The sequence below is a fragment of the Clupea harengus genome, chromosome 12 (genome assembly GCF_900700415.2).
Source record: "Clupea harengus chromosome 12, Ch_v2.0.2, whole genome shotgun sequence".
NCBI classification, from domain to species: Eukaryota; Metazoa; Chordata; class Actinopteri; order Clupeiformes; family Clupeidae; genus Clupea; species Clupea harengus.
The window spans coordinates 10,208,440-10,234,854 of NC_045163.1; the positions used below are offsets into that span (position 1 = coordinate 10,208,440).

The window sequence follows — 26,415 nt, forward strand, 5'->3', positions numbered from 1 at the left end:
TTGAGTTTAGTAAACGGCCTCATCAGGTCCAGCTCATCACTCTCTCTCTCATACACACACAACACTGTGACATTTCTATTAACAAACCAAAGACAAAACAACTGAGGATTCCCTTTTGCTGATGTGTGCCTCTAAATACAGACAGGCAGGGAAAATATATTCAAATCTACACAAAAGACAACCACATCCCCAACAGAAATGCTTTGGCAATACTGTTGAACGTTGTGGTCATGCCAATAAAGCTCTTTTGAATTTGGATTTTAGAGACAGAGAGAGAGAGAGAGAGCATGAGGAAAATCATACTACATGCTAAACACACAACATCGAACATGAGGAGAACCATACTAAACAGCTACCTCTGAACTACTAAACAGCTACCTCTGAACTACTAAATGCCTCTGAACTACTAAATGCCTCTGAACTACTAAACGGCTAGCTCTGAACTACTAAACAGCTACCTCTGAACTACTAAATGCCTCTGAACTACTAAACGGCTAGCTCTGAACTACTAAACACTAAACTACTAAACCTCTGAACACCTAAATGCCTCTGAACTACTAAACAGCTACCTCTGAACACCTAAATGCCTCTGAACTACTAAACGGCTACCTCTGAACTACTAAATGCCTCTGAACTACTAAACGGCTAACTCTGAACTACTACATGGCGACCTCTGAACTACTTAACCTTACTATGTTTCACTTTAGCATTCCATCCATTCACATGGTTCCACCCAATCAGGAGCCAAAACTGCACTTTGGAAAGAGTTAGAGGGACAGCAAAGTGCAGTTTTGCCGCAAGCTCCTGATTGGAAAGAGTTAGAGGGACAGAAATCAGGAGCCTGGGGTAAAACTGCACTATGGTGTCCCTCGAACCCTTTCCAAAACCACATAAAGCTTAGTGGGACACATCTGAGAGGATATTGATACTGATATTGTCTGTTAGAACATAAACAGTGTAGTGACCTGCAACATCACACCCAACCCCATGTGTGTGTGTGTGTGTGCTTGTGTGTGTGTGTGTGCTTGTGTGTGTGTGTGTGTGTGTGTGTCTTACCTCACATGTGTTATAGTCCTCTGAATCCAGGAGGAGACACAGTTTGGGAAGGAGCTCAGGCCAGTTCTGCAGCTCGCCCTTTGAAGCAATGGTGGTGATCAGAATACCTAGAGGAGAAAGAGAACAAGAAAGAGAGATCCAGAAAAGCGAGAGAAAGCACAGAAGGGAGAGTGAAAAAGGGAGAGAGAGACAGAGAGAGAGACCATGTACTGTAAGTTTGAGATTAGTGTTAAACTTGTGTGTTTCTCTAGCTACATTTTACATTTACATTACATTTAGTCATTTAGCAGACGCTTTTATCCAAAGCGACTTACATATGTGCGACTTAGAATGTATACACATTTTACATTTACACTGATGGCACACTGCACATCAGGAGCAATTCGGGGTTCAGCGTCTTGCTCAAGGACACTTCGACAGGGAATCGAACTAGCAACCTTCTGATTACTAAACAACTTCTCTACCTCCTGTACCACTGTCGCCCTAGCTTCTAGCTTCCTCTGGATGTGTGAAAATGCTCACAAAAGAAAGCATGTGCTCAGCTCTAATGTAGTCTGTGTACACTCAAAGCTCTGAGATCATAATAGTCCGCACAGTCAAAGCTCTCAGGTCATAATGTGGTCCGCCCACTCAAAGCTCTCAGATCATAATGCAGTTTTTCATGCAGTCAAAGCTCTAAGATCATAATGTAGTCCGTGCACAGTCAAAGCTCTAAGATCATAATGTAGTCCGTGCACAGTCAAAGCTCTGAGATCATAATGTGGTCCGCACAGTCAAAGCTCTCAGATCATGATGTAGTCCGTGCACAGTCAAAGCTCTCAGATCATAATGTGGTCCACACACTCAAAGCTCTCAGATCATGATGTAGTCCGTGCACAGTCAAAGCTCTCAGATCATAATGCTGTCGTCCGTGCATCGTACAAACTAACACATCAGGAGAACAACTGAGCTGCATTCAGATGGAAGGTAGTTCCCTCTTTACTTTTCAGCTATGGCAGCCAATGTAAAAGTATTAATAATAAAATAATTTTGATAAAAAATGATTGCTGGAGGATTTTGTAGATATCATTGTGAAATAAATGCAAAAAACAAGATTCTTCAGAGGCAAGCATCTGAAACTCAAACTGCCCATATCACTCAGATATGTCTAATTTAATGGAACAGAACTTCCTCTTTGTGTTACATTGGAAATATCAATATTAATCTCCATGGCAACAGAGAATGATGGCAAGATGGCAACCATACATAATAGACAATGCCAAATGACCAAAGGACTACCAGGTGAATTAATAATTGTGTCATGGCAATATCACCGCTACAAAACACCATACCACAAAATACCATGCCACTAAACAGTCTGACAGTACAGAGCCTTAGGCTTAATGTGTATTATTTAAGGGGTTTGACTGTTGACCTGCTGTCTGTGTTTGCCAACTATATGGGGTCGTGAGCCAGTGTAATTATCACTGCTAGCTTCCCCTCCTCAGGCACAGAGTGGGGGTAATGTTTGTCATATTGATTTTACTGATTGCCTTCTGTCGATCTCGTCTCGTCCGCAGTGGACCGCCCTGATAGTGTGATAAGCTGGCGCTGAGAGCTTTAGGGAGGATCCCAAGGCCAGAGAGAAGTAATTGTCAAAACCCTGAGGCTTCTTAAGTGAACGACCGCATGACCACATATCATCTCTGCTAGCGAGCATCAAGAAGGCTTTAAAGCCTACACCTATTCACCAGACCCCTTTAGACCCAAAAAAAAACAGGCCTAAACTTCCTAATGGGCTAAATTAGATTCAGTTTGGCGCCTCTTCATTCAAAATGCATTTAGTCCTGAACTGAGCCCGACCTCTAAACTGGAAACCTCGTTTGCCTGATGTCCGACCACTGTTCTTGGCAAGTCTTAATTAAATGAGAAAAGGTCCATTTTGGGAACTAAAACCATAGATATTATACAAATAGATACCATAAATAATGCATCTGTTCCTGATCTGGGGAAGTACAACTGTGTTTTGTTTTTGTTGTAGTCATACTTCTATGTCCTCTGATTTCACTCACTTCTACCCTTTGGTTAAAAAAGTGTGCCAACCATCAATCCAAATCAATGACACCAAACCTAAAGTAGCATTTTAACCATTTCTGAAATCAGACTTTGCCTCACTGGTCACTAAGGTCTGGCAGCCAGACTTCATTATTTATTTTTTAAGTGCAGTGGACTTATTATATTTGCACACATCGTTACGAGTTGTGCATGGGGCTAAGATTAGGCTTAGGCTTTCAGTTAGTAGCATCTAATAATATATGTCTGAGTAGTAATGAGTAGTTCATAGTATAATTTATTACACACATGGGGCAAAGGTTAGGGTTTATTACTATGTAATAATGTGTGTTTATTTGAGTTAATAACACTATTTATTACTTAGGTACATTAGTACATAGTTAGTGAAATAAGGACTCAATATGAAATGGAGCTGGTCTTTTGTTGAATTATTTCGGACTCTGGAAGGGGTCATGGGGTAGATATGGGCTACGCTATGCTTTTTTTGGGGGGGGGGGGATTCCCCCTGTGAAGGTTCTCCAGCCTTGAAAACTGGACACATAGCGCCAGTACTCACCCACAGTGGCCCGAATGAGGGGCGAGGTGTCACCGATGTTCTCCAGGCATTCGTTCTTGATGAAATCCGACACGCCGTTGGGGAAGTTCTGATAGTGGGCTTTGACATTGTTCTTCAGGATGAGTCCACTCAGAGAACGAGTGGGCTCGTCTGGATGGAGGGAATAAAAAAGGGAGAGAGTAGCAGACAATAGCATGTTTAATAATGGCTTATTCAAACCGACACAGTACAGTCGTAGTCTGGTGTGTTTACTAAATCTGCACAGTACAGTCGTAGTCTGGTGTGTTTACTAAATCTGCACTGTATAGTCGCTGTCTGGTGTGTTTACTAAATCTGCACTGTGCAGTCGTAGTCTGGTGTGTTTACTAAATCGGCACTGTGCAGTCGTAGTCTGGTGTGTTTACTAAATCGGCACAGTGCAGTCAACTTCACTGTTACACATCTGTTCTACTATCTGTTTATGGATCTACTCTACAGACCTATATCCTCAATGCTGATACTCACAAACCCACACACACACGTGTGTGAACACTGACCACTTTGCTCCTGCAGACAAAGACCTCACACACAAACACACACACACACCCACACTGTCAGACAACTCCTGAGCTGTATCTCAGAGGGCAAAGGCCATGGTGTGACTGATACTGTGAACTCAGGCTGATATAAAGATCCCTGCAGCAAGCCCCAAAGTTTAGTACGTTCCCTATGACATCTCTCATGGGGACATCAAACCACCAACATTAGTACAGTCCCTACGACATCTCTCATGGGAATATCAAAGCCTGACAAGCACTCATGACAGACGCAAGATGATGACATATGTCAACTAGGGCTGGCTGCCAATTCCTAGCAACCCTGACAATTGCTAAGTTTATCTTTGAACTAACTCGACAGTTAGCGTGGCGCATACCCAACAGCTGAAACCAATGCTCATCTGTTGTTCCCTCAGTACAGCAACTCTGCACATCAGCATCACAGACATTATCTGCATTATCACCGTGTACATAAACCAACATGGGGGAGCTGTGGAGCAAGCGGTAGCATCTCAACCATATACAGGTCCAAGTACCCACGGGGAACCAGATTCAAATCTGACCTGGTGTATCACTCCTCTCTCTCACACATTTCCTGCCACTCTGTACTACCTAAATAAACCTTTAAAAGCCCCAAAAAGAAACTAAAAAAAAAAAAAAAATCAATGTGAGCAGCTGACTTGGGCGGAGTCACTTCCCTCAGAGCAGAAGCCCTCCACATCTACATCAGAAACGGGCATTATCAAGAAACTAATATGAGCAGCTCACTTGGGAGGCGCTACTGAACACCAGCAGCCAGTTAGCTCCTTGTCATTTCAGCAGCACGGAAGAAGTCTGCTAGACCGTCTGTCAGCCTGGCTAGAGTTTGACAACCCGCCTATCAGGGATTTAAAATTAGCGTGACCCATATTCTTTCGGTGATTTATCCTCTGTACATGGTGCCAACTGCATGTACAGTACTAGGGCCTGTGAAAACTGACATGCAAGGATGTGTTCGCTAAACACAGAATAGCTACCAGCTGCTTTCTGTTAGTCCTCTTTATGAGAAGAAACAAGCAAAGATCACCTCTACTCATCACAGATAGGGTGCTGCCAACGCAAAGACCAACCAAGCACCCAGCAAATAACATGCATGCTATATTTCACCCTAATAATGCAAAGGCTTTGGGTGAAACTGATGTTATCAAAAGGCTGTAAATCAGGCAAAAGAGTTTGGTCTTACCTTCTGATTTTAATTTTGTAAGGACAAATATCAGGTAGTTGTTGAAGTCTGGATACTGGTTGAGTTGCTCCAGTTTCTGTGGGGTGTTGTCAAGGACAGATTATACACGACAATAATACGAACATCAAATGAGCAGACTAAGTAATTGGAAGCGTGGAGTGTTGGTGTGGGTACATTAGCACATTTCTTTTATGTGACCGGTAGCATGAGCCATATATCTAAAGAGCTATCTTTAGAGGCAACCGAGTGATATCACTGTCATCCGCGAGGCTGACAGGTTTACGTCAGTGACACACTCATTACTGTCGTCCGTGTAATATCAGTCGTGGCGCATCAGTGGATTAAAATGATAAACAAAGGCTTATGATAATCTTCGGCAAACAAAAGACGTGGATGTAAACCTACACATGTCGTGTTTCAGACTATGCACTATGTCTTTTGTCGATTTGAATCAAGATGTTATTGTTTCACCGTATTGTGGTAGCTATGAGCAATCAATGACTACTAGTCATGCTCGCACAAGACAAGCAATGGTGACCTCACTGATCGGTGGAATGGTGGCATCATATTAGAAAATGTCCTTCAAAACGGTATCAATCACATTACAATCTAAATGTAACGTTTAGAAAGTAAAGGGGTATGAAAGGCAGTTGCATATTTGCTGACTGTCCAAGACATATTACAGCCGCAAAAATTGACAGACTAAAGCTATAACAATAGATCATGATGTCAAGGTGAAGTGAATTAGGCTATATGTTCATCGTTCTATTGTGCAGACTATGGGAGGAAAGAATGTAGCTTGCCTCGTAAGTGACACATAAGGAATGCCATTTCAATCAATAACATCAATTAGTCCAAGTGTCAAACTAGTCCAGCAGAAATTCGTCGCTTATCATTTCTTTGTCATGGGCTTTGAAGAATAGTTCAGTGTACACCAGTCACTGGCAAATAAATCATGCAACTCGTCATGCAAAGGGTTATCCAGCAGCCAACAGCAATTTAGGCCTAAACAGGCACCATCGTGATCAGAATCCGAAGCATAACTTTTCGAAAGGGTAAGGTAATCGCATGTGTCATCATTTGTTGTTCATAAACAGCGATAGCTGGATCGCTAGTTAACTTGCATATCAAGCGAACTGGATTTGCACTGCCACTGATATGCTATACAACACACATTCCTTCTTAGTTGACAGGGACAGCTATGTCATCTTGCTCAGAAATACACAGGCAACCAAGTCAATAATATTGGAATGTGAAAAAAGGGAAAAAAGATGGAATAAAATCACATAAAAAATGCCCCTTCCGTTTGAGAGTGAATAGACAGCTCGATCAGCTGTGCTAGCCCACAGGCTAGCCAACGCAGCGTTCAGTACCTTTCCTATTGTGTACACACAGCAGGCACAATCCTGCCTTGAGCACCAAGGATACTTGTTGGACGGATCTTTGCGTTGTGGTATCCGGAGACTGGGACTCTTTCAGAAGCTGTAGAATCTGTTGAAGTCCTTGCTCGTCTGGCTTCCAATCGCACTCCATCTTAACTAGCTCTCTGTGGGTTGCTGCAGTGGCAACAGACAGGCAGACACGTTCCCGATTTAAGCCCACACGTATGTCCCGGTTTTAAGAAAACAGACGAACAGCAAACGTGCAAAGACTGCAAAATGTCTCTTGGATTACACTGCTGCTAAACTTACCTGGAAAGGCTCTTCCTTCTAAAATGTTAAAGTCTGAAATTCACAGACATGGGCCTGACAGGAACATTCCGTTTTGCAATAAGAGCTTCTCATAGAGAGTCATGGCGCATTTGGTCACATCCCCACAGCAGCGCGTCAGGGTCCTAATGCACGCCCTATTCCTGTCAAAACGTAGTGAGACAACAGAAATGCAATCATAATAGATGTTTTTTTTTATACCATCTCAACCACGTTTTGGATCTGGACCTCGGTCAAAGACGTTCATCAAAAACACACAACAGGCTGGACACACGCAATGGCCTAATCGGCTATCACGCGCAATAACACATGTTTATATCAGAAAACATGCGTGAGTCTGTGTGACAGGCAGTAGCCTCAATTGACTTTTGTGCCTTTGTGACACAGTGTCCTGATTACCATCTTTGTCTGTAAACCTCAAACAACATCATTAGAATGATCTGTCGTTGTTTTCTCTCTCTCTCTCTCCACTTTATTAAATAGCAAAACCAGTTACAGCACAGTAATATATGTCTGAGTTACCCAGTGGTGTAGTCCAGGGTATACTTCTCCAGGGACCACTACACCACTGGAGTTACCCACTTACTGACCAATTTGCTCCCCAGATCTTACCATTCAAGCCCTTGAAATTACACCACCACAATGCTGTTACAGAAGAGAGGGAAGAAGCTGCAGATCGATGTGCGCACAGGAAAGAGAGATGCACACATTAGATGTGGTGTCCACCCCAAAGGCTAGAGACTGATGAATGCACTGAAATAATTCAATTCAATTCAATTCAATAATTCAATGCTCAAAGAATCCTTGATGGCTTCTAATTAATCCTAGTTGGCTCCTTCCACTCAAGAACACTCAAGAAGGATAAAGTATAGGTTAAGGTTAAGGCATTTAGCAGATGCTTCTATCCAAATTGACTTAAAAAACATATTAAAATCATATGGAAAAACACAAAATAAACACATAACACAAATATCAATATTGATAGCAAATAATAATAGCACAATTGACTTGACTTTACACACTTTACCCTAACATGTGTAACACACTAACACATTATATATTAACAAAGCTATACCAGATGTCACACTATCCAAATATAGTTCAGTGTTTAAATTAGTCTAGTTTGTTGTTTCCATATTTAAAACATTTGACGCCATCCTTTTTCCTGTTAGGACACTAACAATCCAATTACTGCCTATATCCATGTTGCTTGAGACATAAAAATAACACAGCCCTTCGTGTAAGTGTTTGGATGGAACCTTCTGAGGCAGAAGTTCTCTAAAACAAAAGTGAATGTGAAGAGTTAATTACAGTCATGCCTACTGTCATCCAGGGGGTAATTATCACCAGTCTACACATGGTAGCATGGTGTTAACTCCAGTGAATATTTCAGGAGTGATTCTCTGGACTTGAAACAATAGGGTGTGTGTGTGGTGGAGGGGGGTAATAAAAAAAGATGCTCTCAGCACAGTTTTTGACATCAGGAGGATGTTTTCTTGCTGACGTCAAAAGGCACCACATTGACCCTTGGGACATGTAACAGCAAGCCACATGATTCTTCTCATGATGAAGTGTCTGGAGGGTGAGGTCTCTAAGGAACTTATTTAGTTCATAGTTATCAGTCTGTGTATATTTTAAATTTAAAAGCACAGCTGTGGTAACTTATAACATACTTGAGAAAGTGGAAGCTGATGTTCTGAGAGGAAGAAAATGTTTGGGATATCACTTTCAACCTATGTCAGGTAATTGCATTGGCCAGCACGTGTTTATCATATTGTCTTTCAAAGCTCTGCGATCAAGTTTACAAGTCCAATAAAAAAAACTCTGCAATGTGACGTGGATTGGTTGGGTTCCCATCCAACATTCTAATGTGCATTTTGACCATTCGTATAAGAAATCCTGACTGAAAACGCTTGAAATTCGCATAAACCGAATACCGAACCGAGTTCGATGCGCTATGAGGATGGATTAACCCCCGATTCGCATAGGGTTGCCATAGGATGTAACTAAGGCTGATTTATTCGCATTAATGAGCAATTGTATTATATGTTTACCTTAAAGCTACATTACGTTACGTTTTGATCACATAACTGTCCACAAGGCTTCCCTTAATTAGGAGAGTGTCTCTTTTTAATTCGCATAACACAGAGGATGGGAACGCGCACAGACTCATTTTCTTTAGCAGAATTTTCATGAATGCGCTTAAAATATGCGAATGAGTTGGATGGAAACTCAGCTACAGACAAGACTTAACGGAATGGTTTGTCAGGAGCGCGTGGAATGCAGCAGCTGCCCCCTGCTCCGCAGTCGGCTGATCCCACGCGGCTGACAGATCAGAGCTCATGAACATTCCGAGACTCCAACCCTCAGCTCCTCCGCAGCGGAAACGAGATACACACGCAACCGAAGTTTCGCCCGTTCGCAGCATAGACATAGTATACAGTCTATGGTTCGCAGGGGGTAAGGAGAAGGAACTGTAGGTGGTATAGGGGTTCCTGGGTAGGATGGCCAGATGCAAACAGACCAAAAGCCCAGCGGGCCACTGTCGGCCCCAGCCAACTCCACCGCTGGTCCAACATGTTTGTTATCTAGGGTGTGACCAATGCTGACAGAGAAACCTAAAACTTTGATATAATGTCTAATCTAATTCAAAGAGTTAGTTTTCCCTATGCTGATAACTGTACACTTTTTAATTTCCCCCCAGAAATGTGTTATTTTACTACATCGTAAGGAGACATAAATAAAGTGACTGACAGCCTTCACAGGAAGAGACCAGCTGCAGTGGGCTGAATGTGAATCACGCCCAATCTCGTTCATTACATGGAGTAGCTGAGTTTGTAGTCCAGTTTGCCAGGCAACTTGATTGAAAAACATCGTCTGATGCTGCTGGATAAATCATCATTGATGTTCCTGGGCTCATTGGGAGTTTCGGGTCTTTCAACATCATACTGCCTCCCCCAAGTGACCCAGCAGGGGCTGATCAGACCCCTGCTTGTGTCCAGCTGGCCATGTGAAGGCTCTTTCTGCCACGCTCGTGGTCTCGCAAATGCCTGTTCTCCAACTTCATCCATCCTCTATCAGCAGACACTTCTCTGCACTGGCTGATAAATCTTCATACTTGGCCAGTTTGGCCATAGGCCTTGTCCAGGTTTACCTCCCACAGTACTGTCAGCTACATTATGATGACCAGCTTGGTTGAGTCTGACCATATACAGTAACCACGTCAGGATGTAGGGTGGTGGGGGTAATGTTCTGGGGTAACTTCGGCTGCATGCCAGGGTCCACAGACATCTTCCTGTCTTTTGCCGTGGCCAGGATTCCTGCAGCTTTTCCAGTAGCAGGTGTCGTCTGTTCCTCAGCTCTGACCAAATTTATGAGCTTGGAATAGCCGGTGTGCCTGTTCATCTCCAGTCCTTCATTGATGGTTTGAGCAATGACCTTCAGAACCTGATCATGGTACCAGCGGTACCTCCAGTCTGCCAGGGCTTTTGAGCAACTGCTCATTATGTGCTTGAGTGTTCCACATCCGGAGTACAGTGGGCATGTTGGTGACTCTATTCTGCCCCACGTGTGGAGGTTAGCTGGGTTAGGTAGAACGCCATACACTGCCTAAATACGGAACCTAACTCAGTGGGGCTTAGACTTCCACATGTCCACCCAGGTCACTTTCCTTTCAATAGCATTGTACCATTTTTGTCCAGGCTCCTTGCTTCTTCATACCAACAGCTGTGCTTGTTCTTACTTCCTCCATTGCTAATCTTACTTATAAGTTGCTAGCATATGTAAAATTACACTTACCGGACAAAGAGGATATCCATGAACACAGTCTTTGCTGTTACTGCATTGCTGCAAGTTCCATAAAGACAGTATGCCACCCGTTGCACCTTGATAGAGACAAGGGGACAGGTCTACCACATTAGTAGGCCTACCTAACTTATTTTTTCAATCATTGGGTTTACCTGATTTTGATTCTCGTCTCTACTGCGCAAACTCCAAATTTGATAGCATGGTGGAGGGATTTTGACTTAATTTCTATAGAACGGAAGGGCACCTCTACATGCAGTCAATGGTCAACATGCTGTGCAGTACAACGCAAGGCGGGACACCTCACCCAATCCCTGGGGGCTTCCTCACAGCTTTCCTCAAGCACACACTCTGAACTAATGCAGTCTGGGGCTAATAACCATAACCATAGGGTAATTATGTTAAAATAGGGATTAAAGATGGGATCTATTGTTCTACTTTGAAAGGCAGCTATTAGCAAGGTCATTATCGGTAAGATTACTTAATTGTCACACTTTATTATACGGCTCCTCAGAATGTAAAAAAAAAATTCTATTGATTTGAATGGGCCACCCCAACGTTCAGAGGTCTGATATCTCTTTATAGTGACTGCTGCCATTAGCAATGGGCCATAGATTGCAGGATCAAGGTACACATGTGTGGTCACAGGAATAAAAAACTAAAGAAAAAATTTGCAGGCAATTTGAAAGCAGAGGCAGGAGATAAGATGCAAACCTAAAACGATTAATTTGACTAAAATGCATGAAGTGCCCTGTGAGGAGAAACTAGCCTCCTTGGGTAGAAAAGGGCGACCCTATGAAGCCTCCTCACACCGGCCAGTGGGTGCTCTCTTCTTGTAGCCACACATGGTCAAATGAGCTCTAAATAAACATTGGCTTTATGAGAGTAATAAACTCTCAGAGAGGTCACCGTCTCCCGCGGGGCAGATTGGAGATTTGGCGAGAGGTCATGATACACACACATCCATGACTCTCTGGATTTACGGGCAGGCAGTCCAGGCCAGAGATAAAGAGACTACATCAGCCATAAAGCTGCCCCAGGACAGTTACTACAACTCTGACATCTCCTTACAAATCTCCTCCCTGTCTGGTTACTGTTGCAGGAGTGTGTGTGTGTGTGCATGTGTGTGTTGGGTCAGGGGAATTCAGCCATTAATTGACAGAAACAATTTAAGGCTGCTTTCTCTCAATTTTGGGAAAAACAGAAGGCCCTATGCTCTTTAATGAGGTTATGGGCCAGCTCTTTGTTTAACACACAGCTGTGCACAACTTCCCTTCTTTAGAGTAAACAAAACACAAAATGAATGCAATTGGCCTTCTATGACTGTTCATCTACTGCAGATGATGGCATTAACTCAACCTAATACTAATTAAGTACCATAATTAGGTACCATACAATTCAGTACCGTGTAACAGAACAAGAGTAGCAGAACCATCACATAACCACTGTAATTACACATTGATAAAGAATGAATGTGCTGTTACACTTTGTTACTCCGTGTATTACACTGTACACAAAAGTATTACTACTCTGTCATATGTCACAGTATGACTTGCCCAGCAGCAGAAGTATTTTATGTTATTTCACGGCTCCTCAGAATGTTGCAAAAAGTTCGAATGAATTGAATGGTCCAGCCCAATATTCTGAGGTCTGATATGTATTTATATTGACCGCTGCAAATGTATGACTGCAATGGGTTTTGAGCTTCTAATAACTCACTTTTCGTACCAGAAAATTAAGTGTACCTTGATGTCAGCAAATAATGTGTTGCTACAGCGGCAACGGCAACAAAAACACTTATGTTTTATATATTATATATTTTGGAGGAATGCCTTTTATCGTTTTAACCAGTAACCACATAATAAGCAGGATAACGTATAGTCCATATAGTCCTCCGTTGCGCATCGTGGTCCTGTCCGTCCTATCAGGATTTATTTTCCTATACTGACCGGCGGACTATACATTATCCCATACTTAATTAAAGCATTAACCACCCACTCTGGAGTTGAAGCAGACTGTGTCTACATCAGCCATCAGACTGAGGATCACTGAAATACTCACAAGCACATAGTTCATCTCTTCCCACAGTAAACCCTATACAACATCATATCTGAACAGTAGACCACCTCGCCCTTAAGAGGAAGGTGCTGGTGCTAAGCAGCTTGTTTTCCTGACCACGGCTCACCTTGTTAGTGTGAACCCTCCCTGATTAGCTACCTTTGAAGTGTTCCTGAATAGAACAAGCAAACATGGCCTCTTTCTGGCTCCCTGGACCAAAGAACGATCCCTAGAATCTCTGTAGATGAGGAACAGTTCAGCTATCAGCTAAGAGGGGGAACATTTATATTTAAGCTGAAGGTGTAGCCTCTGTCTTTATGCATTTACTGATTAAGATTATCTGCTTCTCTCGTCTGAGCTGTAACCTTGCTCATGTCTTCGATCCTGTTCCCAATGGTGAATCAGTTCATTAACTCACAGATAAGATAGGAGTGACCCAACAATGCTATAAAAACGCTAACACATGCAAGCGAACATGACAAGGACTGACAAGTCAGTCATTCATCTCCAGCTGATCACGCATGACCCAGAACTTCTTTAATAACAAATTAATTAATAAATGTATTAACAAACCTTAACATCAGTTACAGTTCTACCTTCTCAAATAACTTAATACAGAAAAGGTGTCCCTCTACTTGCTGTGCGGGAGAAGGATGCAACTATTCTGACTTAGTGCCCATAACTTGTTCTCTATACAGCAGCTTTCCTTAACATAGATTCAACGCATCTCTTCAATGAAACAGTCAAACAGATCTGATGCTGAATTAATACTTGTGGATAAATCTCCATCTCTGGAGGTATTGCTGACACAGTTCAGTTTGATTGACAGGAGAGGTAGGTTAAGTTTACGACTTTACGGTTCTGGTTCTGGATATGAGCCTGTTAGGAAGACAAACTGGGTGGGACGAGATCCGGTTCTAAAACATTACCATTTGCTCTGTCGTACCAGACCCACATCAGAAGTACAGTGGAACTTCTTAAAGGAGACCTTCTGCTATAAGGCAAATAGTAAGTGAGCATAGTCTCTGGCTGGTCCTTCTCCAAGACCACAGGTCTCTTCTCTCGTAAGTGTGTGCGTGTTCGTGTTACTCAGACAGCAGTGTAGAGCGCAATGGCCTCAGCATCCTGCGACTAGTCATTCTGTTCTCCGATATGGCCACCGGTTTCCTTTTCCCCTTAGGGGTGTAGCACAGTATGTCGTCAAAACCCTGCGGCGTCACCTGCCCGGCATTCTGCAGCCGTGACACCACCTTCTCCACCTGCCCGGACCACGGACCACCTTCACTCTGGTTCTGCAGCACCTCCAGCTGGACAACCATGGAATAGCAGGCCGGCCACAACACCAACCACCAAGCAGTTACAGGAAAGAGGAAAAGAGGTAGCATTGAGAAATATGTCAGATAGTAATGAAGTACATTCAAATATATTATTTGGATGTCTTATATATAATAAGTATTCAGATCCTTTACTTAAGTGAAAGTACCAATAGAGCAATGTAAATGTATGCACATTGTTCTGCAGTGTTTTTCCTCCATTCTTTTCGTTAGATTTTATATAGAACATCTGGTTGATGGGACGGTGGTCCTGGACTGCACTGCCATTGATTCTAAGTAGGATTGTGATGATTGGGCTTTAACCGAACCATTCTAGAATACCGGTATTCATTTTACTCCAATCCAGTGTTGCTTTAGCCTTGTGCCTTGACTTAGTGTCTTACTGACAGGCAATCCCTCTCCTGCGCTTTAGTTTTACAACAGACTGAAACGGGTTTTCTTGCAATTTTCTACAGAGATTCCCAATCCCTGCAGACAACAAACATCCCCATATCATAATGTTACCACTGCCATATTTCACGACTGGGATGGTGTTTCTTGAGGTATTGGCAGTGCTAGATTTAGGCCACATGTGGCGCTTTGAGGATTGGCCAGAAAGCTCTATTTTAACACTTCCGAATAGAATCCAATTTTTGGGATGATGGCTGGACTGTGGTGGCCTCATCATCAGTTAATATCTTCCTCGGATGCTTGGTTTGGTAGACAGGCATTCTTCAAAGTATCTGGGTGGTGTGATGCAACTTTCCTCTTATGGATCCAATAGTGCTCAATTGGACATCAAAACACTTTCTTGTAGTCTTTTCCTCACTTAAGCATTTGAATCAAATTGCCCCTTTAGTCTTAATTTCCCCTGTTATTTCACAACCTGGCGGATGACCCTTACACAGTCATTTTTATATCCAGAGGGATATACATGTACCACTTTAACCATTCCTAGGTAGAATCTAATTATGATGAATTATAGTGGCAAATAAGTGGCACTTCTGTATATTTCAGTTTTTAACTTATTTATTTTTAAATGTGAGCAGACAAACGAAATACATTGCCTTTGGAAATATACTAGCGCATAAATGTTCACAATAATTGTGAAAATGGTGATGAAAAAAAAGAAAAAAAAAATTCAAGCCACTGAATACATCTAGAGGAAAGGGGCTCTCTGGTTGTCCTGCTGTCTGCATAGATATAAACTTAAAGAGGAAAGCGGTGTAGTTTGGCAACCCTTAAGGATATAAAATGCAGTAATGGGCTTTATTTCGGGATATCGTATGCTCTTACCACTTCATGACTGAATTCAGGTCTCCTAACGAAGACGGGACTGTTGGGGAGGATGGATGTATTAAGGGTGCCAATGGCATCTTTTATTGAGCCTTCCACAGCCAGGATCCACACCTGCCACAGAAACAGAAAAAACACATGGTTGGGGTCACAATCATAATTGTAAAGCAAACATTATGCATCTACAAACATACACACGCATCCACATTCATGCACACTGGCACACACACACAAAAAAAAAACCTCACGTTTAGATTCATGCATAGTCTGCTGTCCGGGTTCAAGATCTGAGAGTAAAATATCCTTGCCTTCCCTGTGTCTTTCTGAAATAAGAAAAAGATAAGGAATAGCTAAAATCACACACAAGAATTGTCACCTATGTACAAAAACAAGTGCTCACTGGAAGGTGATGGGACCCTTGGCATGTCTGGGTTGGAGAAATACACTCACCTGTTTGACAGCAAGAGCGGAGGCAAAGCAGTAGGCGTGTCTGGGGATCATGTGACCTTTGAGCTGCCCCTCCTCCAGTAGGACCAGGCAGACTCTATAGGACTTTGGAGTATTCTGTAAACAGGAAGGAAGTCAAATCCAGGATGATAAACAAGAGGTCAAGGTGATGAGTCAAGATAGATATGACTAAAGTTGGCCTTTAACCTGTGGCACTTGATCAGAGACGTTTATTATGAAGATTAAAAAGGTATGGTGCTATTCCCAGGTTGCTTACCAGCTTGTAGCAGGTGGCACAGGCTAAGGTGTAGGTGTCTTTACTGAAGGTCACACCCTGGTTTCTCATCTCTGCCATTACTGTTAAGGCACCTACAGAAATAAGAGAGGCTCTCTTAAACGTGGGTACCCTCACAAGACAACTGGATGTCTGGTTGGGTGGGGGGGGGGGGGGGGGGGGGTATTCCAGTACGCAGTCCATGTTGTGGTTTTATTAGTGAGGAAAGCATAATGAAGTAGTAGGTGTAGTTAGGGAAAACCAGAATGACGTCCTTACTGTCATAGTATTCTTTCATAAACAGCATGTCTATCGCAATGTTGAATGACGTCGAATCTGAGAAGAATCCTTTTAGTGACTAAAGGAAAAGACAGAAGGTGAGGAGATATTTTCCCCAGTTGATTATTGTTATACGAATGACGATACAGCCCAGCTGTTAGTAAAAAAAAAAATGTTCCAAGCCAACACAAACTCTTTTGGTCTGGTTTTAATCAACAGCTCCCTCTGTTGGCCTTGATGCTGTTTCTGATGCCGGTGTTTCTCTCTGTGTGTGTGTGTGTCCATTATTTTTGCCTTACCTTGTCAGTCACAGTAGTTGCTGCCATGTCCTCCAAGCCAAGTTCATAACATAGCCTCATGAACAGGGGACCAAATTTAAAGTCCCCAAATGACACATGTCTGTTCTCCTCATGATACCTGTACGCACACACACACACACACACACACACACAGTCACTTACTACAACTGTACAGAACTATGTCTGGACAACATGGACACCTGATCATGTTACATCATGTTACAACAAAGTTGAGCCTTTGATTTGGTGTTTACTTTTGTCGTACTCTACATGTTAATATGAATTAAGTTCCATGCTGTGTGAATAAATGCAAAAACAAACATCTTGAAAATGTGTACTTGTTTTACTTTCCCCAGAACCCTCTCACCTGTAGATAGCACTTTTGGCTGTGACCATGTCATCTGCTGACTGACATAAATGCAGCAGCAGCTTCAGCTCATCCGTCAGAATCAACTCATTCTTCTTAAGTTTCTGATTTACATTTTCAAAGTAGACCTCTAAAACATAAACAGAACTTCTATTAAGGATGTGTTCTTCCTTTCTCCAGGAAGTGTTAGTTTGACTCATAATATATTGCTTTTTTTTAACTCAGGGATATTTATTTATCTATTTATTAATTGTTATTTATTATTATTTAGCTGTGGCAGTAAATGTGCACAGCAACTTAATTTTGTTTAGCTGTCTGATGCTGTCTCGTAGTTTTTATGACAATGACAATGAAGTACTTTGAACTTGCACTTGAATGTCATAATGTAAGTTAACATGCATACCACAATTGTCTACGCAAAGTGACTACGGTCGTGTCAAGCATACCTTTTGCTCCTGACACCTGGTAGGCCACTGCAAGTTTCCTCTGCTGAAAATTTTGCAGCTTCACAACATCGTCAGACAAGAGATGTCGCTTTGCTAAAAACAAACCAGAGAAGAAACCAGAAGAAAAATAAGTAAGGATTTGGCACATATACTATAGTCCCATATACTATACAGTTACTAGAACTCTGAGGCTTAACGCTATATTGTTAGCGTATTTCTAGATTTTGGACTGGTCTCTGTCCATGACATGACATTGGGCTTGTGACTGTCACACACGTTAAACTGCCCTAACAACATAACGAGCATATATAACAGATCATATCCAGCACTCACCTCCAACTTGACAACCCAAACACCCAGTCCGAGGCGAAATGTGTAGTATTCCTTTCCTTAGAGTATCACGCATTAGGAATCGTACACAAATGTCCAGTCCCCGCAGCGCCATGTTGATGTCCGTAGAACATGCTATAACATGACAACATAGGGGTAAAACTTTTGAAACATTATCATAATATATTCCTTATCATTTTCTCTGTGTGTAGTTTCAAGCCAGTGTAACAGTGAATGTCGCCATTTGTTTTTAAAACATAACCATGTCATTACATGAACAAAAGCCACATGCTGCGAACATCCTGATTTGTATTATCCTTGCCTCCCCCCACCTAGCACAACGGTTTGGTTTTTCCCAATATGTCAGCTTCTTGTAATGACCGGTGTTGGCAAGTTAGCTATGGTTAGATAGTTCCGGTCTGAATTTAAATACCTCCTGTATCGTTACATAGAAATTAGATACCAACGAATTGAGAACGCTAATTTTTATCTTTTATCATGTCAGGGCTCTAAATTATGCCGACAGGAACTTCGTTCAGTGTAGCAGTACTGTGACATTAAGTTAATCTAAGATGTCTAACGTCAGTCAAATTTACAGCAATGCTATGCGCAAGTTACATATACCACAGTTAATACAAAACTTGCGTACTTGCGCAGTAATGGCGTATAAATACAATTGACCAACATATAAAACTATTTCATGTAAGAGTAGAGTGTCTTGCAACTTTACATACGCATTCAGAGAATTTGGACATAGAACTGCGCTGATTCCATCTATGAACAGCAGGTGGTAGTATTGTACCCAAACTTCCCTTAGACTTGGACGAAATAAAACTCGGATCAACTGTAAAAGTGTGTTTCCATGTGAGATAATCAAAATATGACCTGTGAGAAAATGATCCTCCGGTGAGATAAGATTCAAACCAACTGTACTGTACCCAAAATGCCCAGATCAGGCAGTGTGGACATGAGAATTTTGTGATTTACTGTGTCAAAGGCTGCTGGAAAGTCTAGTAATAGAAGAACTGTTGACTGAGTGGAAGCTCAGCTACTATAACCACTTCAGTCACAGACAATAGAGCAGTGTCTGTAGAATGTTCACTCTTAAAACCAGACTGGTTGGGGTCTAGTAAGTGAAAATCAGAAACTCTTAAAACAGCCTTTTCAAGAATCTTTGATTTCATTTGATTGCACTGCGGCAGACTAAAGAGCCCCCTAATGGGTCAACAACACATCCTAAAAAAATCACTTGCTGCTTACTGTCCTCCCTGGAAAAGATTGCCCGCTCCCGCTACCTGGGCAGGGCCAAAAAAATCATGAAAGACACATCACACCCAGGCCACCACCTGTTTACTCTCCTGCCCTCTGGCAGACGGTACAAGTCCTCCAGAGTAAGGACCACGCGTCTAAAGGACAGTTTTTTCCAGACGGCCATCAGAACATTAAACTCAAACATGCACTTAGTTAAATGTGAAATTTCAGTCACTTATGCCATCTCAGTCACATTATTCATGTGTATAAGGCAAAAATGTTACTCTATTTATTTGCAACGTACCTCAGGGGGAGTACTTGTACTCTATACCACTGCACTTTGTTGTACTCCTAATCTTTTTTGAGCTTATTGTATAATTAGCGACTTACAAAACAAAACTCTCAGGGTAACCCTTTAGTTCACAGCATAGAAATGTAACGATTGTGCAACTAGTAGGCCTAAAGCAGAATTTACAGATATAAGACGTTTTTTTTGTTGCCACTGGTGCTGTCTGCAGTGTTTTGCGATGCGGTTTATTTATATGCATGGTTGTATGGTGTGGTGCGAGGTTTGTGGTTGTGTGTGTTACGGTGGTGATGTTTCCTGTTATTGACTTTCTGAACTGTGTGGGAACAAATTCTTCTCAAAATAAAGACTGGTGCGCAGCGATCTAATGACAGCTGGGCCAGACAGACCCTCAATTTAAAAAAAAAACACGTCCCTGCACCCCCCCGCCCCCCTCTCTCTGTCTCGCTTTTTAAACATTAGGGACATCTCATTGATTTGCCCTCTGAAAGAGTTTGTGGTTTGTCTGTGCTCTGTGAGCTGTGCTGAGCTGCAATGACCTGAACAGTGCCCCCTGCTCACAGGCATCTCTCTCGTCTTTTGCACATCTCTGATTTGTATTTAGTCTAATATAACCCAGACGGTGTGGGGTGTCTTGGCAAAGGGACACCAGCACAGGATTAGAGATTTGTTCCCAAATCAGAAAGAACTACACTAGTGACCCTAGTTTCACCCCTCTGGCAATGTGGAGAGTTTCTAAGTCTAAACTTCTCTCTCTATCTCTCTCTCTTTCTCCCTCTCTCTTCAAAAACCAAAATGATTCTGACCAAAGTCTCCCATCTGTCCTGTGGTGACATGCACAACCATGTTTTCCCTGTCCTTACAACCATTTCAGTTTTGTCCAAACCACTCAGTAGGGGATAATCAATGTGCTGCTCGCTAATTGCCTGGTTTTATTTTTCCCCCTCAGTTGCAGCTTGAAAGGGAATCTCTAATGGATTAGATCTGAGAGATGCAAAGGGAGGGAGGGAGAGGGAGAGGGAGACGGAGAGAGAGAGAGAGAAAGAGAGAGAGAGGGAGAGAGGGAGAGAGAACGAGAGCGAGAGAGACAGAGAGAGAGACAGAGAGAAAGAGAGAGAGAGAGAGAGAGAGAGAGAGAGAGAGGCTGTCTCTACATGTGTAATTTATGAGGAGGGAAGGAGACAGCCTCCTTATCTGAAATAAAAAGAGAAAAGGGTTACAAGGATTCCAAATGTACCTTAACTATCCATTCGCAGATTTTATTTTATTTCTGAAGAAATCCATATGTTTATACTAGATGTAAATTTGGCCATCTAATAATATTTCACAGTGAAGACATGCTCAAAATGTTACAATGTATCTGAATGGTGGCACACCATCCTAATGGACCTGCTGTTCATAACATAACTAACCCTAGGCATAACATACTGAAGCGGATGCAAATAAGATGCATAATAATTATCTTAACATGCTTGAAAGAGATATTGAGCTGCAATAATTTAGGGGAGCCCCATGACCTTAGAACGAATCACTGAATTAAAAACAAGGCTTTTAACAAAATGCTTTTCCGTTAAGTAGTCCATTAATTTCTGCTAGTTGTACGTTGTAGTACCCTCACCCTCCCTCCCACCCTCCATTAGGCATAACTAGTTTCATTGAACCAAATGACTCTCATTTCCAGAGAGTATCTAAGCTCTTTTCAACTGAAATTGTTTGAAAATGATGCTCACGGAGAACACTGCCAGTGTACATCTACCAAAGCGCAATGTCATGTTTCCTGAGCACATCTTAAATAATGGCCTGACAGTCTAATTACTGTAAATGCTCACCGTGATTGCATGCCTTTGTTCTGTCATGCTCCACATAAACAAGGCGTTTTCTGCAGTTAGAAAACACTCATAGATTGATCTCTGAAAGATCCGTTCCTGTCTCCACCACCCTGTCCTTACTTTGCATGCAAAACATTCACATTCCCTCTGTATTACGTAAAAAGCTCTCCTTGGACTTATACGCTGAGAGCCAGGAAGGTTATTTATGGCAACAGGGGTTCAGAGATTGATCCTGTGGCCAGGACTGAGGACGGCTCCTCGGGTAAACTGCAGCGCTGCCTTCCTTCACTTTCCACTGTGGACGCAAAACACGATAGCCTCCCTGCAAGGATCAATGTCCCCCATGGCTTGCAGACTTAGTTGGGCATGTGCAATGTGAGACGAGACTATCAAAGACAGGAAATGGGTATGTTTTAAAAAAAGAAGAGTGGAAAAGATGACTATTCAGGATGATTCAGGAGACCCATGTAAACTTGTCCCAGTGGGTGGCTGTTTTGGTGCCTGATACCATGGCCTGATTGGGTCTCTGATGAGAAGATCTGAACAGTGATTGGTTAAGAGGGTGTAGAAGGCTGGGGGAGTAATTGTCCCACCAGACATGAATTCTGAATTACAAAACTGCTGAGTATGTGCACAACAGGAAAGTAATGTCTTCATTGCCTTCTGCCTTCTTAAAACACAAGTCACGTATGCGGTAAGGCCAAGAAACAAGTCAGACGTGAAAATAAGCAAGTCAGCTTTCTGGAAACCTCACCCTTCAATGAGCCTTTGGAGAACAGCTGTAAATAGAGATCTTCATTTTTGAATATCTCTGGATCTGCAATGTCACACAATAAAGCCTTGACACAGCATCGCACATCTGGTTTTGACAGTGGATGCATATGCAATATTGAGACAGTGCCAGAAAAAAGTAGATGTTCGAGAGTGGTTCAGTTGATTGGTTATGGTTATGGTAAAGGTATTTAGCAGATGCCTTTGTCCACAGCGACTTATAAAACTTTAGAAAAGATTACACACAACATATTACATATTTCTTTGTATTAAAAAACTATCAATTAATGCTATTACTACTCCTACTCCTCCTCCATATCAAAACTATTTTTAAAACAAAACCATTTTAAATGTACCAAGACTGTCACTGGCAGGTTATTCCACCACGAGGTACCACGAACGAAAAGAGTTGCGACTGTGATCTATTGCTGATGAGGGAAGGCAAAGACAACAGATGCTCATCAGAGGAGAGAAGTGGTCGGGAGGGGGAATAGCGCTGAATAATAGCATTTAAATAGGCTGGTACTGATCCAGTGGCTGTCCTGTAGGCGAGAATGAGGGATTTAAATTCAATTCTAGCAGTTACATGGATCCAGGGATTGCATTGGGATACTGTTGCCATTTTTGGTACTTCCATTTCTCTCATTCTGATTCTGCCTGCAATAGCAAGCAGCGGAAGGAAATGCAAACCCATCTACATAATTATACATTGGGCTACTAACCTCAGATTAATGGAATGAATTTCAGGAGGACTGTGGAGAAGGTTTTGGGCATTTTATAGAAACTGTCTAAAAAAAGAAGACACTGAAACATTGCCTCTCATTTTAGGTTATGTTTTAAGAGGTTTTTGGAACATACATATTTATTTATGCATTAAATATAAAATTGATTGTGATCCCCACAACATATGTCTAATGTCACAGGCAGTTTATCCAAGTGACTTTAGTTTAAAACAAGCCTGTAGAATAATGAACATGGCCAGAGACAGAGACTGGAGGGTGTGGCAGTCATAAATCTCTTTCAGCCTACCAGTGCCTCTGCCACTGTGAGAGAGCCGCATTTTAAATGCCATACTGATGTTATTCTGTTCTAGAATGAATCTTCATTAATCTTCAAAGCAATCTTTTGTGATATCATAATAAACCTGCTTTGTTCCAAAGCCTTAATCACATCATAGGCAGCGATGTCACAATATGGATTTAGGGAACATCCATCACCTGTGGAACAAAAAATGATGTCATGAATGACTCAGTATTCTATGAGACTCAGATGAGGGTAAAAGGTGTGTGCCAGAGGAGGGTGACTTTGCTCAGTGTTGCCATAGCAACTCGTCTCACCCCATGCTGTTGAGATTTCTTCTTGACCAATCAGGGGACAGTTTCCTTTATGCCACATTATTGATGAGTTCTTAGGTGTGTCTGTGCATCTCAGTAGGCCTATATGTGTATATCTGTGTGTGACTGAGTGGCAGTCAGAATAGCAGCAAGCAATAGCACAGCAATGGCAAGTGTCCCAGAACTGATGCTGAAAAAAACTATGAAATCTGTATTTTACTTACCCCTCTGCGGCAGCAGGAAATTAAACACTGACAAACATCGACTGGTGAATTCTGACAATCTATAAAGCAAAACAATTATCTTCAGACACATTCCACCTGCATTTCTCCTTTTTTTCAGTTTTCACACAAAAATGTTCTTAGCTCTCCAGGGATTAGATAGATCTGCTGAACAGATTTTTCTTCTATGGTGCCCATCTTGCTTTTCTTGTTCTTGCTTACTCATCAAAATAATTTATGTTCAATACCAATTTGCTCATGAAGCAGCTTTGAAATGAGACACATCCATCATGCAGTGACATGGGCTTTTCAGCCAACATCTGAGCAGATTAAAATTACACGGAAGATATGAATCAAACCTGGAGCCACATTCTGGGTGTGGGCTTCTGGTTTTGTCACAAACCAAGACCAGACCAGAAACAAGGCAAGGACCTGATATAGACCAGATTTGGACCTGGTGTAGACCCGGTCTGGACCTGATTTGGCCCTGAGTGAGCTGCTGTCTGGGTCCTGGAGGGAAAGATGTATTTCATTTTAACTGACAACTACTAATATTGCACCTATGAGGTGAGCTGAAGCAAGGAGTCACATGAACTCGCCCTGTATATGATACTGACATAAAAAAACACGGCAAAGATGCTAAAATGATACTAAAATGCATCATACAGCCATTTCTGTGTGTTTCCTTTATCTGCAATGTATTTACTTGAATATTTCTCTTGAATACCTAATAATCGGGTGTATCTTCGGATCATATACAGTAGGCCTGCTAGGCTTTTTTTGGTCCAATCAAACTGGCAGAGAGCGGTAAACCTCTCTAGCTGGCAGGGCTCCATAAAACGGTTGATTTACGCAAAGCTTCAGTTTTAATCACTGCAAAGGGTCGCTCTGCATTCTCCCTATAGCCAGTGCTGTGCCGAGCTGAGCTAATCCAATCACAGGTGGGACATAATCTGCCAGTCAGTACTAACCCTCTCTGGCTCCTGATATTGATGGCTTCCTGTGCGACCCCCTCACTCATCAACTCATGTCATCAGCACTGAGAAGACGCTCTCATGTCATCCCCAATCCCATTAGCGGTAATGGGGTCCCACTGGCTGCCGTCACTTATTGCTTGTCTTGAGAACCCAGTTGAGTCACTATTAATGCCAGGGAGAGTGAACAGAGATGTGTCATAGCAGGCATACCTGACAACATGGAGGGGAATGGAGTTGATCTAATAGACACCCGCTACCCCCACCTCCACCCACTAACAAACATTTCAGGCTTCAATATGAAAATACAAGGCATTCTTCCCGGCGAGGAAACTCAGAATTTGAGTATGGAAATATTGTCATCACCACGTCACCTCATGTACCCTCCCCCAAAGCAAAAGGTAGAAGTGAAGATGTGAAGATGTGAAGGTTTTAAATACATACAACTTCAATTCAGTCCCGGAAGAGCACTGGCACAGGAGCAGAGGAACACACCCACATGAGAACATTATAATTGTTTCTTGACCATTAAAAAGCCATTAAACTACGGCGTCACAGTTTACGGTTGTCAAACAGAGATATGCCCTTGACCAGAATTTCACATGTGAAAGAGTAAGCACACCTCTCTGTGTGGGTGTGTGTGTGTGTGTGTCCGCGAGTGAGTGTACAAAGAAGTAACACTTTATGTACAGCCTTGATTTCAGATCATACTGGTACTGGTATTTTTCTCTATCTGTCCCTTTCTTGCTCTTGCTCTCTCTCTCTCTCTCTCTCACTCTTTAAAACACACATTTTGACTTAGGCTTCTTTTTTTAATTTGTGACAGCGGTTATCATTGGCCACATGGAGTTTTCCACTTGGATTTTCTGCCACCCTTTGGTCTGGGCCAGGAAAATGCCTGTGGTGGACGCGTCACTGTTAGTTAATGTCCTTGTTGGCACGGGCGACTGGCTGGCACTGTGCAGAGATGAAATGGGTGGGCATCAGTCAGACGCAGAGATAAATACACAGTTTAGCCTGGCACATGTCTATTGGCCATGTCCTTTGGAAAAACACACATTTCTGTCTACATTTAATATTGCCATGTAAAAGTTTTATTTCTGTGTACAATTCATAATTGTATAATACATGCATCAGTGTTTGTAAACTTGTTCAGAATGTGACGGTGATTTATTTGTCTGGGTGTTGCATGTATGCTTTAATCTGCATGTGTTTATGTGCATGTATGTTTATTAATGTTTGTGTGTATGTGTGAGAGAGGGAGAGAGAGAAAAAGTGTGGGTTTGTGTGTGCATGTGTCTACATCTATGTGCAGGTTCTATTCGTATGACTCTGTCTGTGTCTGTGTGTGTGTACGTGTGTGCATGGAGACTGTGTGTGTGTGTGTGTGTGTGTGTGTGTGTGTGTGTGTGTGTGTGTGTGTGTGTGTGTGTGTGTGTGTGTGTGTGTGTGAAAATCAATCTAATAAATGTTCACTGGTTCGGCCTCGCCCCAGGTTCCAGACGCTGTCTCTTAGCATAAATCATACCCATTCTCGGTGAACCCTTCAGGGCCACAGCTCTCATCACCAGCCCTGGTGGTGGAGAAGCTGCATCCCAGGAGCCTCGTTGTCTTTTATAGCCAACCGGCAGGGACACTGTGGAGATTTTTCTTGTAGCCCTTATTCTTTCTCTCCCTCTATCTC

At 42.3% G+C, this 26,415-nt stretch overlaps 2 protein-coding genes across 3 annotated transcripts in view; both read right to left on the reverse strand.

The window, feature by feature from the left end:
* The window catches only part of tnpo1 (transportin 1), a 28,839-nt gene extending 21,570 nt beyond the window's left edge, over nt 1-7,269 (reverse strand). The window contains exons 1-5 of one of the 2 annotated variants that reach the window (XR_004164781.2): nt 7,114-7,268; nt 6,851-6,978; nt 5,423-5,498; nt 3,665-3,814; nt 1,057-1,163 (exon numbers count right to left, since the gene is read on the reverse strand). Coding sequence is in view for 1 of the 2 variants with exons in the window: in XM_031577501.2 (XP_031433361.1) it covers nt 1,057-1,163; nt 3,665-3,814; nt 5,423-5,498; nt 6,851-6,955 (438 nt within the window). In the remaining variant the exon portion in view is untranslated. Of the gene's footprint in view, nt 1-1,056; nt 1,164-3,664; nt 3,815-5,422; nt 5,499-6,850; nt 6,979-7,113 lie in introns of both variants that reach the window. The other variant, XM_031577501.2, reaches the window with a different exon arrangement.
* A 6,230-nt stretch (nt 7,270-13,499) lies between these two features.
* On the reverse strand, nt 13,500-18,413 carry ptcd2 (pentatricopeptide repeat domain 2). Its single transcript, XM_012814325.3, has 11 exons — nt 18,318-18,413; nt 18,048-18,179; nt 17,715-17,807; nt 17,269-17,398; nt 16,902-17,019; nt 16,603-16,681; nt 16,327-16,418; nt 16,053-16,166; nt 15,851-15,925; nt 15,603-15,716; nt 13,500-14,300 (listed from the first exon to the last, which is right to left on the reverse strand). The coding sequence occupies exons 1-11, from the start codon at nt 18,343-18,345 to the stop codon at nt 14,079-14,081; spliced, it is 1,197 nt and encodes a 398-aa protein (XP_012669779.1). The 5' UTR covers nt 18,346-18,413; the 3' UTR covers nt 13,500-14,078.
* Nucleotides 18,414-26,415: the final 8,002 nt, after the last annotated feature.

What these genes read in the sequence shown, in the direction of transcription:
- ptcd2 (XM_012814325.3), bottom strand. Translation starts at nt 18,345, where the DNA reads ATGTTCGCAGCATGTGGCTTTTGTTCAT. An exon ending in AGCATGTGGCTTTTGTTCAT is followed by an intron (nt 18,180 to 18,317) that starts GTAATGACATGG and finishes GTCATGTTATAG; the next exon opens with CATGTTCTACGGACATCAAC. An exon ending in GCCAAAAGTGCTATCTACAG is followed by an intron (nt 17,020 to 17,268) that starts GTGAGAGGGTTC and finishes GTGTGCGTACAG; the next exon opens with GTATCATGAGGAGAACAGAC.